The sequence below is a fragment of the Gobio gobio genome, assembly GCF_949357685.1.
Source record: "Gobio gobio genome assembly, chromosome: 1".
In the NCBI taxonomy this organism is placed as follows: Eukaryota; Metazoa; Chordata; class Actinopteri; order Cypriniformes; family Gobionidae; genus Gobio; species Gobio gobio.
This window is the reverse complement of record NC_137097.1, coordinates 4,289,209-4,302,535: the sequence shown is the minus strand read 5'-3', so window position 1 is coordinate 4,302,535 and position 13,327 is coordinate 4,289,209. Positions and strand designations below refer to the sequence as shown.

Genomic DNA, 13,327 nt, shown 5'->3' with positions numbered 1-13,327 from the left:
CACCTCTGAGGAACCTGACGATTAAGTCGTACTTTCCTACGGACTTACCTTCGACTGCGTCGTGATACGCCGCTATTGCTGCGACGTACACTTTGAGGGTGGAGGGAGACAGCCTTCGCTCCAGCCCATCTTGCAGGAAAGAAAGCACGACACTAACCGAACACCTTCGGGGGTCTTCCCGGTGGGAAGAACACCATTCAACGAACAGGTTCCACTTCAAAGCGTAGAGGCGCCTCGTAGAGGGGGCTCTAGCAGAAGAGATGGTGTCCACCACTGCCTGTGGTAGACCACCTAGAACCTCCGCGTCCCGTCCAGGGACCAGACATGGAGTTTCCAGAGGTCTGGACGCGGGTGCCATAGAGTGCCCCGTCCCTGAGAAAGAAGGTCCCTCCTCAGGGGGATCGGCCAAGGAGGGGCTGTCGCGAGGAGAGTTAGTTCTGGGAACCAGGTCCGGTTGGGCCAGTAGGGCGCAACTAACAAGACCTGCTCCTCGTCCTCCCTGACCTTGCACAGGGTCTGTGCAAGAAGGCTCACTGGGGGAAACGCATATTTGCGCAGGTCCCGGGGCCAGCTGTGCGCCAGTGCATCCGTGCCGAGGGTGCCCCCGGTCAGGGAATAGTACCACTGGCAATGGGTCGAGTCCGGAGAGGCAAACAGGTCTACCTGTGCGGCTCCGAAGAGGTCCCATATCAGCTGGACCGCCTGGGGATGGAGTCGCCACTCCCCCGGAGGTGTCGACTGGCGAGAGAGCTCGTCGGCTGTCTGGTTCAGCGCACCTGGGATGTGAATGGCACGAAGCGACCTCAGATGCTTCTGACTCCAAAGGAGGAGGTGGCGGGCGAGTTGGAACATGCAACGGGAGCGTAGACCACCCTGACGGTTGATGTACGCAACGGCCGCAGTGCTGTCCGTACGGACCAGTACATGCTTGCCACGTAGCGGCCCCTTGAGGCGGCGCAGTGCCAAGTGTACCGCTAACAACTCGAGGCAATTGATATGCCAATGCAATTGAGGTCCCGTCCACAGACCTGAAACTGCATGCCCGTTGTACGTGGCCCCCCAGCCCGTGGAGGAGGCATCCGTGAAGAGCACAGCATGCCTGGACACTTGTTCTAAGGGCACTCCGGCCCGGAGAAACGAAGCGTCGGACCATGGGCTGAAAGTTTGGCGGCAGTAAGGAGTCACTGGGACCCGGTACTGGCCGCTCTGCCACGCCCACCTCGGGACTCAGCCATGGAGCCAGTGTTGAAGCGGTCTCATATGAAGCAATCCGAGCGGCGTTACCGCGGCTGCAGATGCCATATGCCCCAGGAGCCTCTGAAAAAATTTCAGTGGGACCGCCGTCCTGTTCTTGAACGAATTCAAGCAGTTCAACACCGACCGGACCCGCTCTTCCGTGAGGCGCGCAGTCTGGCTGACCGAATCCAGCTCCATACCGAGATAAGAGATCCTCTGTGCGGGACAGAGTTTGCTCTTCTCTCGGTTGACCCGAAGGCCCAACAGGCTGAGGTGACTGAGCACCATGTCCCTGTGTTCGCACAACTGCTCCCGAGACTGGGCGAGTATAAGCCAGTCGTCGAGATAGTTGAGGACGCGAACGCCGCGTTCTCTGAGCGGAACAATGGCTGCCTCTGCGACTTTCGTGAAGACGCGAGGCGACAGGGACAGCCCGAAGGGCAAGACTTTGTACTGATATGCCTTCCCCTCGAACGCAAAACGTAGGAACGGTCTGTGTCGAGGAAGGATAGAGACATGAAAGTACGCGTCCTTCAGGTCGATCGCTGCAAACCAATCTTGGGGACGGATGCATTCGAAAATGCGTTTCTGCGTTAGCATCCGGAACGGGAGCTTGTGCAGGGCCCGATTCAGGATACGCAGGTCCAAGATTGGCCGTAACCCACCCCCTTTCTTGGGTACAATGAAGTAGGGGCTGTAGAACCCCGCCTTCATATCGGCTGGAGGAACCGGCTCGATCGCGTCCTTCGCCAGCAGGACATCGATCTCTGACCGCAAGACCTGGGCATCGCTGCTCCGCACGGAGGTGAAGAGGATGCCCCTGTACTTGGGAGGCCGGCGAGCGAACTGAATCGCGTAGCCGAGTCTGATGGTACGGATGAGCCAGCGAGACGGCCTGGGGAGCTGAAGCCAAGCCCCCAGAGACCGTACAAGCGGGACCAACGGCACCACAGACGTACCCGGGGTGGGGCAGCGAAGTGGAATAGACAGACCCGACTCGGGAGGCCCGGAGGCGGCCCGGAGTGTTGTCCGAATATTCCAGGGCGGGGCAGAGTGTGGGTGAGAAGGCCCGGGGGCGTTCTCGGTGCCCACACTGCTGCCCCCTGGCGAGGGGGAGAGGGGAGGAAAGGAGTGGCAAGGCCCGGGGGCGTCGCACACTGCCAACCTGGCCCTCTTGGGGCCCAGGGAAAATAGAAACTGCTCTTTTATTGAGAATGTGGGTGCCGCTGGACTCCGGAGAGCCAGCGGCAGAGATGTAACACCAGTCGGGGCCCCCCGGTCCTCCTCCGGGGGGTGGGAGAAGGATGCGGACATCATCTCCCTCAGAGCAGCTCCCGTCTTCCCTGGGCTGCCCGTCTCAGGGCCGCTTCCCCTTGCGCTTGCCGGCTGGTTTAGCGGAGCCCTGAGCGGGTTGGGCGCCTCCCTTACGTCCGGCACCCTGCTTTCCCGGTGGAGGCTGCTGCTTGGGTTTCGCAGGGGCGGAGGCGGACGCAGGGGGACGCCCTCGGCGACGAGCAGGCGGAGGTGCTGCCGACGACGACTGGGTGGAGGCAGCAGCGGGTCGTCGTGGCAGGATGTTTTTGATGGCCTCCGTCTGCTTCTGGGCCACCGAGAACTGCTGGGCGAAGCTCTCGATGGCGTCGCCGAAGAGGCCGGCCTGACAGACAGGGGCGTTGAGAAACCGGACCTTGTCGGAATCACGCATGTCTGCCAGGTTCAGCCACAGGTGGCGTTCCTGGACCACTAGTGTGGACATCGCCCGACCCAGGGAGCGTGCAGTGACTTTCGTCGCCCGGAGAGCGAGGTCAGTCGCCGCACGCAGTTCCTGCATAACACCCTGGTCGGAACTACCCTCGTGCAATTCCTTTAGCGCCTTGGCCTGGTGGACCTGCAGGAGCGCCATGGCATGCAAAGATGATGCGGCTTCCCCGCAGGCGGTGTAAGCCCTGCCCGTGAGACCGGACGAGAACTTACACGCCCGGGAGGGGAGACGCGGGGCACCCCGCCAGTCCGCAGCGGTCTTGGGACACAGTTGCATCGCCACAGACCGCTCGACTGGGGGGATTCCCACGTAGCCCTTAGCCGCACCACCATCGAGAGTAGTGAGGACGGAGGAGTCAGTCGACCGTGAGCGAGCGTTGTAAGGCGCTACCCACGATTTCGTGATCTCCTGATGCACTTCCGGGAAGAAAGGAACCGGGGCGGGGCGCTGAGAACCAGCACGGGCCGTCCCGAGAAACCAATCGTCCAACCGCGAGGGTTCGGGACATGGTGGAGGGTTCCACTCGAGCCCGACACTCGCGGCGGCCCGGGAAAGCATAGCCGTAAGCTCTGGGTCGGACTCGGGCAACGCTGTCACACCCGAAGGGGGCAGCGCAGCCGAATCTTCATCCTCAGAGCCCATTAGCTCGTCCCCCGATGCTGCAATCGACAGCATGTCCTCAGCCGGAGCCCCAAAAGAAACGCCTGGGACCTCCCGGGGGAGGCCAGCGCGCTCTTCTGGAAGCTCCACCGGCGCAGCGGAGGGGGGAGGGGCCCGAGGAGCCGTTTGACCCGTCGGGGAAGCCCTCACAGTAACCCTCAGGTCCCCACCAAGGCCATCAGCCAAAGTAGCAGCCCTCTGCTTTGCAGCGGGAGGACCACTAGATCGGGGGATGCGCAATGGTGCTCCGCCTCTTTCGAGGTAATGGAGTCTGGACCGTAAAACTGCGATGGTCATGTTCCCGCAATGGGAACATGAGTCATTCACGAACGCAGCCTCAGCGTGCTGAACGCCCAAACACGTGAGACAACGAACGTGACCGTCAGCTGGGGACAGATATCGACCGCATCCAGAAACACACGGTTTGAATGACATCTTGAAAAAGACGCAGGGTCAAACCGTGTTGCTCTTTTAGAAAGGAAACTGCTCTTTTTACGTGCTGAAGCACTCAGGGAGATGACCGCGGCACCACACAGTACAAAGGTGCAAGCCTGTGTGTGCACTCAGAAATAGGAAACGCCCAGCGAACCAACAGCTGATCTCCGTCTGAAGCGGCACTCGCTGACGCGCTGTCACACCCGCACTGGAAGCAGATCCTCTCACGAGACTCGTCAAACACTCTTCGTAGAAACAGGAAACAGGAAACATTCGCTGTTCGGCTCCGAAGTAGAAAGCAATGATCAAGCATTCCACTTCCTTATTTATACCCGCGCTGCGGGGCGGTGCGTGGAATGCGTGGATCGCATGCCAATCTCCATTGGCTCGTTTTTAATACACTCAAAGTAGATTGGTCTCTGAGATCAGATCCCAATTCGTCGGTCAGTTCCGACGTACGTCGAACGTGACCGACTGAAAGGGAACAATGGTTAAAACAGACTAATATCTTACTGCAGTTAATAAATGGATTCGTTTCTGGATCTTCTTCCAGTGCTTGATCAAAAATAAATAAACAGACATCTTATCATTAGCAGTTGGCTGTGTTCTACATAGAGTTTCCTAAATGATGGTTTTATCAGTCACTTTACTAATTCCAATGTCCCTCGTTTTAAACTAACGTTACAACATTATGATACATGAGAGGAAACATTGAAATACGTGCAAATACGCTAATCGCGATTAGCATCTCATTTCAACATCTTTAATGAAGCACTACACAGACACTGCAGGTTGTAACGTTACGTCTGTTACCCATTTCTAAAGCTCTCATGTGTACACAGAGCATTTATTTAAGTTAATGAACACCGTTAACACAAGATTTGTTTATCTGCAATATTTAATATTCCATTTAATATATTAACACGCTCATCCGATTATTTTAATTGGATACCTTTTAAACAAATATATTTATTTAGGCTATTCATTTATCTGTGTATCTAAAATTATATTGGGATACATACATTAAGTAACGTTACATGAACACACAACACAACTTTACTATGACTGAAACATTTTCTCTTACCTGATATTGCATATGTTTGCAGCACCTCACAGATCCAGTCTGACCCTTCCTCTGTGTTCTCATTCCAGCTTTTGTTCTCCGTTAACATGCCACAACTCAAATTAGTTAAAAAATATTAACTTAACAGACATTAATCGGGGACTGACAGAAATCTTGCTGAGCAGTAGCACGCGACTCGTTACCAATTCAAACTCACGTATTTTGAAACTCGACCGGTAAAAGGGCGCGCACAGTTGTCATTGGCCAGTTACGTAGATGACAGTACGATTAACCAATCATGATGCAAAGAAGCAAGGTGAAACAACCAATAGCAATTGTTTCAGCATGGTAATGGAAAGATTATTTTATTTTTCAAAGAAATGTATGTGTTTAGTGTTATTTGTAGGCTGTATTATTTGATTAGCTGGTCGAATAGTATTTTCATGACAAAGTATGAATAAAATACATTACTGCATGGTAAACTATAGCCTCACACACAAAATTGTACACAAAATCACACAAAAAGTTTATGCTGCACTGCTCTCCAGGTTTAAATGACATCCATTATTATTATTGATACTTATAATAACTATATTTTAACATATACATTTGGATTTTTGAATGGTTTTGAAAGAAATAGATAAAATGCTAACAAAATAATAATTTGAAAGGCATATATTTCTTGAAGACATGACATTGAGTCAACATACAGATCTGGTAAAAAAAAAAAGTATATTGATTTATAAGGGTTTTTGTTAACCTTTTTCAACAGCTTAGCACTACATGTTATATCAACATTGTGTCAACGTTGAAACAACAACTTACATTATTTGAACCATATTTAAACTTTGAAGGAAAGTGCTGACTAGGATTGAAAAAGAAAATTAAACTGCACTTTGTTATGTAACGTTTGCTTTATTAAAAAAGTTTGTTTGCTGCAAGTATGATTTCTTGCAGTTTTTTATTCGCTTTGGTACTATTTTCACAAGCAAGGTGTACATTTTCAAAACTCATAGTGCTAATATCACAACAGATCATCAAAAGTTTTTTTCAAACATTTCAGCATATTTTCAATTGTGTGAATACAATACACAAAACCACAAATTATCCTTTTCACTATACAAAATAAGTGTTTCATCTTTATAAATGTTTAATTCACAGTTAATTGGACCGAAATATTTGCAATTTGTGAATAGAGCAGAATAGAGTATAAGGGAGTGGAAATAGTCAATGACGGTGTAACATCAGACAGATGGCATGAAATATAGCATTTTACATTACAGTATGTATGCCATGTGATACTGTAAACCGATTACCATGGTAGAGACTGTCACATTACTGTAACTGTAACCCTTATAAAGCTCAACTATACAGTAGATTCAGTCATATACAGTGAGAACATTTATTGGCAGCAAACTCTGATATAGCACAGAACCTCATGGCAGTGTCATAACTTTATCACACCAGGTAACACACTGAATACTATTACAAACATCATGGGTTCAATGACACAAGTTAGGTAATGTAAGTGTATTTTCTAATGAGGCATATGTAGCCTGTGTTACTGTAAATAATTCAGCAACGAGGGAGATTTGAAACAAGTATCTTGCATTGTTCGCTGTTGGATGAACTGATTGTTTAAAGTACTAAACTGAAAGAAGATAATATTGTTGTGTTTCGGTGATTAAACCAACATATTATAATAATCTTGTGTTTGAAACAATGATTATGTGGGCTGAAAATATGTGCAACTGAATGAAAGCATGAGATCAGGTTTTGAAAGAATGACTAGCTGTGTTACAAGTGTGAGCAGTTTGGATTTTTGGATTTTTAAGAGTTTTGAAAATGTACACCTTACTTGTGAAAATAGTACCAAAGCGAATAAAAAAAAATGTAATTTACATTGGATTCCCTTCAAAAATATGAATTTACATTCTATCTTTCTTTACTTGGGCTATTTCACCATTTGAACTGATGAGCCTTACCTTTCAATGTTCAAGATAATATACCTCATCATTTATATACTGAATTATATACCCAGGTAGAAGAAATCAAAACTAGCAACAACCATGTGCAACAGCCATTATAATCTCATTATTTTGATAGATTTAAGTAGCCTTTTGTAACCCATTCTTCATTTTCATATTCTTCATATCAAAATATTTTGAACAATTTGTATACATTTTAAAATAACTGTATGGAGATAAGCATTTGCTGTAACTCACAAAATCAGGCACTATAATTGACACATTTGATATTTAATGTTAATGACTGTCTCTTGCCCAATTTCAGACACTAAAATATGTGTACCAGGCCATTTCTGACACCACCAGGGTTTGACCTAGTTTACCTCTACCAGGGTTCTACCTTGGACCCATGTAGGCAGCCTATATGGAGCTGATTGTGTGTCCTACTCATATGGTTTTTCAAAGCGGGCCCCATATGAGTTTGCCCATTCAGAACCCATATAGAGGTTACCTATGTGGGTACTACCTTGGGCCCATGTAGGCAGCCTATATGGGACTGTTTGTGTTTGCCCATGTCTCACCCATATGGTTTATCAAAGCGGGCCCAATATGAGTTTGCCCATTCAGAACCCACATAGAGATTACCTATGTGGGTTCTACCTTGGGCCCATGTAGGCAGCCTATATGGGACTGATTCTGTTTGCCCATGTCTGAGCCATATGGTTTGCCCAAACGGGCCAAATATGTATTTCCCCATTCAGCAACCATATAGAGGTTACCTATATGGGTTCTACCTTGGGTCCATGTAGGCAGCCTATATGGGACTGATTGTGTTCACCATGTCTGACCCATATGGTTTGCCCAAGCGGGCCAAATATGTATTTCCCCATTCAGCAACCATATAGAGGTTACCTATATGGGTTCTACCTTGGGCCCATGTAGGCAGCCTATATGGGACTGATTGTGTTCACCATGTCTGTCCCATATGGTTTTCCCAAGCGGGCTAAATATGTATTTTCCCATTCAGAACCCATATAGAGGTTACCTATATGGGTTCTACCTTGGGTCCATGTAGGCAGCCTATATGGGACTGATTCTGTTTGCCCATGTCTGAGCCATATGGTTTGCCCAAACGGGCCAAATATGTATTTCCCCATTCAGAACCCATATAGAGGTTACCTATGTGGGTACTATCTTGGGCCCATGTAGGCAGCCTATATGGGACTGATTGTGTTTGCCCATGTCTACCCCATTTGGTAAACCCATATGGGGCCCATTTGTGTTGCCCATTTTAAGCCCATGCACTCATTTCCCATTTGTGACCCAGCTAGGACCCACATTGGTAGCCCACCAGTTTTCTCCCATATGGGACCTACTTAGCTGACCCGAGTGGGCCCCATATAAGATGCCCATTTTTGGACCATGCCCACTTGGTTCCCATGTAGCCCAAGCATAAACCACGTGGGGCCCACATATACATGTTGGCTGGGGCTTTTGAAATTTAAAACTTTGCGTTTAATAAACAAAATATATATTTGAAATGTACAGCGTTTGGAGTGCAGAATAATCTGTTCCCTGAGTCCAAGGCCTTTGCTGTTATTGTGAGTGTACACAAATAAAAGTAGACAGTTTACTGTTTATAATTATATCTTGCGCTTATCTGTATGGCTAAACATGACGGAGTATTGTGAGTTGTTATTGTGAGTAGTTTTGTCTATTTAGTTTCATAGTTAGGCTATGTTTAAATATTATAATTTTTTTATTTCATATGTTGATTATGAAAAGTGAGCAGAATGAGTAAGGCACATACGCATATGTCTGGGGACATGGATTCTGAGCACTTCATTGAATTTGGTTTTCTAGAAAGTCTTTCTTTAAAATTAATTTTGTTTTGTATAAATTGTATTTTAATTTTGATCTATGTTTAATCAACTATTTGACTGTATATTTAATAAATATTCTCGTCGGGAATGGATTGACGTGCGTAACTGGGCTGTTTCCTTTGCCTTTGAGTAAGGCTGAAACTACAGCGTCTTTCTGTTTTAACACATTTCTTGAATATATGTCTTAATTACAGTCGGCCTATAGATAGTTAAGATATTTACATTTACATTTATGCATTTGGGCAGACGCTTTTATCCAAAGCGACTTACAGTGCACTTATTACATGACTACATATTTGTGGCTGCAATGCGTGACCGGACCAGCTGACCTGTCAATGCGAAAAACTGTTTCCATTGCAGTTTTGCGAAAATGTCCTTTTTCTAATTACTGAAAAATCACCTCATGCGAGCGTAAAAACGTTTTTGCGATATATGGGAATTTTTGCGAAATTGATGCGTTTCTATTGGGCGTATTTTCAATGTGCAATACAATAATGACAGATGTAGACATCAATAAAATCAAGTGCAGAGATCTTCAGCTTTCCCTCCTTTGCCATCTTTATGTTGCCGTCTGTTGGGTCAGCTAGACGACCTTCGTGTGGCGTGAAGGTTAATGTCTCAGGATAGCAAAGATTGGTGTGTGTGTGTGTGTGTGTGTGTGTGTGTGTGTGTGTGTGTGTGTGTGTGGACAGTCCTCTTTTAAAATCATAGATGACTACATTGGGTGTGTGTTTCCATGAGAGGAGGATATCTGCAAAGTCTCTCTGACTCATTTTATGCTGTACACAATTCCACAAGGGCACATGACCACAGCCCATCCTCCTGGAGAAACATCTATAGTTGTGTCCAATTGTTATAATTTCACAGTTACTCTCCAAATTAATGTAGGAACAACTATATATATTTGAAATATTTGTTGTAATGGCATATTTTTATGAAGGCTTGTATCACTGATACTAAAACTGCTACTGATGTCTCTGAAATGTATATTTTTTAAAAACATGAATGATAGACATTTAACAATGTAGTATAAATTCCAAGTGAACTTAAAACCAAAATCATTATTATAACAATAAAAAGGACTCTTACTCCTTTCGGGGTGCGTGGTCAGTTGTAATTTGAAATAAGGTCAATTGATTGATCAATGTTTATTTATATGACTTTGAGGTTTGCTGTGAATGAAGTCCTGCATGTTTGGTGACCCCATGAATGAACTGAGTGTGTGTATTTCCACAAGCCGCTGAAACCCCGTGCTGAATATGTTACCGTTTGTTGATGTCGTTTCCTTCTCATAGTTAACCTGCTGCTGATTATTATCAGTCATTTCAAATCTCCAGTTGAACTGGTCCCATCATGATCGCATCAACCTGGCGCCCCCTGGGTTTTAATACTATTGTTCATAAAACTAGTGTTGCAGTTTAGTTTACAATGTGTGATTTAGAGGATGAAATTAACCGGTTTGCCAATTGTGTGTTGGTGCGTTAAGAGTTTAGGAAATTTGTTTAAAGTATTGAAAAATTGTCACAGCGTTTGTAAAAAACTGTAAACTTCAAACCCTAAATTAACTTTTTCCAAATGTCAGGTCCAGCTTTATCAAGCTAACTTCAAAGTTTGTTTACTCTGGTTAGACATTGTACACTTATTTTCAGGCATCTTTACACTCAAAGTAACTTTATAGCTATATATTATTAATATCAGGAGAAAAAAACACTGATATTTTTATGTATTTCAGTGCTGACACACACACACACACACACACACACACACACACACACACACACACACACACACACACACACACACACACACACACACACACACACACACACACACACACATAAATAAATAAATAAATATATATTTTATATTATATAAATTTAGACAAGTCTCTCAGTCTTTACTAGTTTCCTAATATTTTCAGCACATCACTGGACAACATGTCTTTAAATATGTATTTCACCAATACATTCAACTCTGAATTACTGTCATCTCTTGTATTGTGTGTGTGTGTGTGTGTGTGTGTGTGTGTGTGTGTGTGTGTGTGTGTGTGTGTGTGTGTGTGTGTGTGTGTGTGTGTGTGTGTGTGTGCACTTCTGTGAATGTAGCCTGGAGTGTGTGAACGGGACTTTTATTTTGTTTTTGTGTATGACGTCATAAGCCCGCGCCGCGCTTCCGCATCTGTTGTGATTCTGCTGAAGAAAGGTTTGTGTTTTAAGCGTTTACAGTGTTTAAAGCGATAGAAACCATCTTCAAAGTTTTACAGGGCAGAGAGAATTAAACTCTCTATAGTGTTCATTATTAGTTTGTAGAGCTAGTTTTGAGTGTTACTGAGACTGAGCTGATACTGAACTAGAGCTGATAGAGACTCACTCTTTTCTTTCTGTTATTATTCTCCTCTTAAACAGGACAAACACACTGGAAAAACTCCTGGAGTCACACTATTATTATAAAGATGGCCTTTATTAAAGAGGAGACTGAAGAGGTGAAGATTGAGTTCATTAAAGAGGAGAATGAAGAGCTGAAGATTGAGTTTATTAAAGAGGAGACTGAAGAGCTGAAGATTGAAGATGTATTCAGTTTGAAAGATGAAGAAACTGAGGAACACACAGGTTGGTCTCATCCTCAAAGCTGAACTCATTTGATCTTTATTCAGATCTGCATCTCTACAGAAATGAAGGATATTTGTGGAGAATGTCTTGTGAATGTCCTCAGTCCGGCTGGTTGGAGTAAACGTGTCTTTCTTCAAGTCTACACGCTCGCAGATCCTCTCATTATAACAAGCAAAGCTTATACTCAGTGTTTTATTTCAGTTTCCGCATTTCGTGAACTCAATGTTACGGTGTGATGTGTCCGTTCTTAAAGCGTAATTTATCCGACTATGGAAACACGTATGAAATGCTTTAAAAACTTAAACGATACACAATAATAATATATATTCATATAACACTGACTATCTCTTCATCACCTGTTAGTGGGTGGGATATATTAGGCAGCAAGTGAACATTTTGTCCTCAAAGTTGATGTGTTAGAAGCAGGAAAAATGGTTTGAGAGTTTGACAAGAGCCAAATTGTGAAAAATATTTTGCATGTGTTGTTTCTACATATTTTGGAACACTTTTAGCACCAGCCATATCAAAATTCAAGAATTGTGTTTTTGATGCACCCTAATATTATATATATAAAGAGTTCAGATGCTAAAGTCTCTATAAGTTCAAAAATGAGATAATGATACTGAGTGAATGCTCTCCGTATAAAGTATAAGTTCATAAAATACTTTCACTTCAAACCCACTAAATCCCAGCCTCAGCCCGTTCAGAAGTACTGGTACTTGGGTAGAAACCGATACATAGAAGCCTGACAAAAATGCTTATTTTAATAAAAAAAACGTCAGATGGACTTAGAGGCTTTTGCATCTGAAGTCTTCACATATATATATATATATATATATATATATATATATATATATATATATATATATATATATATATATATATATATATATGTATGTGTATATATATATATATATATATATATATATATATATGTGTGTTTTTGAGAGAAAAATAAAAGCTAAATTACGTGTAAGTCGCATTTGATTGCATTCAGAAATAATACCGATAAATAAAGCAAAATGTTAAATGTAGCTACTATAAACACTACAAACATAGCTAAAGGCTATTTTAGTTCCCCTCAATCCACAATAAATCCTTAAAATGTAACGGCATTCAGAATAAGTAAGGCACGGAGTAAGAACAGATCAAGAATTAAAAAAAATATAAGTAGGCCAGGCTATAACTATAAAACCAAAACGAAATCATTTAATGATAAACTCAAAGTAACCAGCGTCTCTGATCATTAATCTAAATGCAGTAAGAGAGTAGGCTAACACTTGAATTAAAGAGTAACTCTCATTTTATATTGTAGATCTCATTTTTTATCTCTCATTCATATTCGCAATGTATTTGAAAGCTAAACCATTATTTATTATAGGCTTTGTAGAACTCGCGTCCCAATATTGATGGAAAAAATCCTCCTCTTCACACGCGAAAACGTTCAGCGGAAACACCACTACTACTGACTATTTAAACTGAGCTGTGTAACTTTTTTATACGTTAGATTGATTATTTTATGTTGAACAGGCTGCGATATAAGTTTGCAATGCTGTAATATGTTGTGTGTGCGCAGTGAACGAGCAGAGGAAACAGGCCTACAATACTCCGTCATTCTGGCCATACAGATAATAAGAGTAGGACAACGCTCAAAATTGCAAAGTGTTTGCTTACATTGTGCTATTGTAAAATAAAGAAAACAAGATGTGCTT

The 13,327-nt window shown here is 44.1% G+C and overlaps 1 protein-coding gene across 1 annotated transcript in view; it reads left to right on the top strand.

Moving 5' to 3' along the window:
- LOC307135464 (uncharacterized protein) overlaps window positions 1–13,327 on the top strand; it is a 59,051-nt gene that overhangs the window by 29,774 nt on the left and 15,950 nt on the right. Inside the window, exon 2 of the mRNA XM_079831943.1 lies at window positions 11,412–11,615. Coding sequence (XP_079688069.1) covers window positions 11,412–11,615 — 204 coding nt within the window. The remainder of the gene's footprint in view (window positions 1–11,411; window positions 11,616–13,327) is intronic.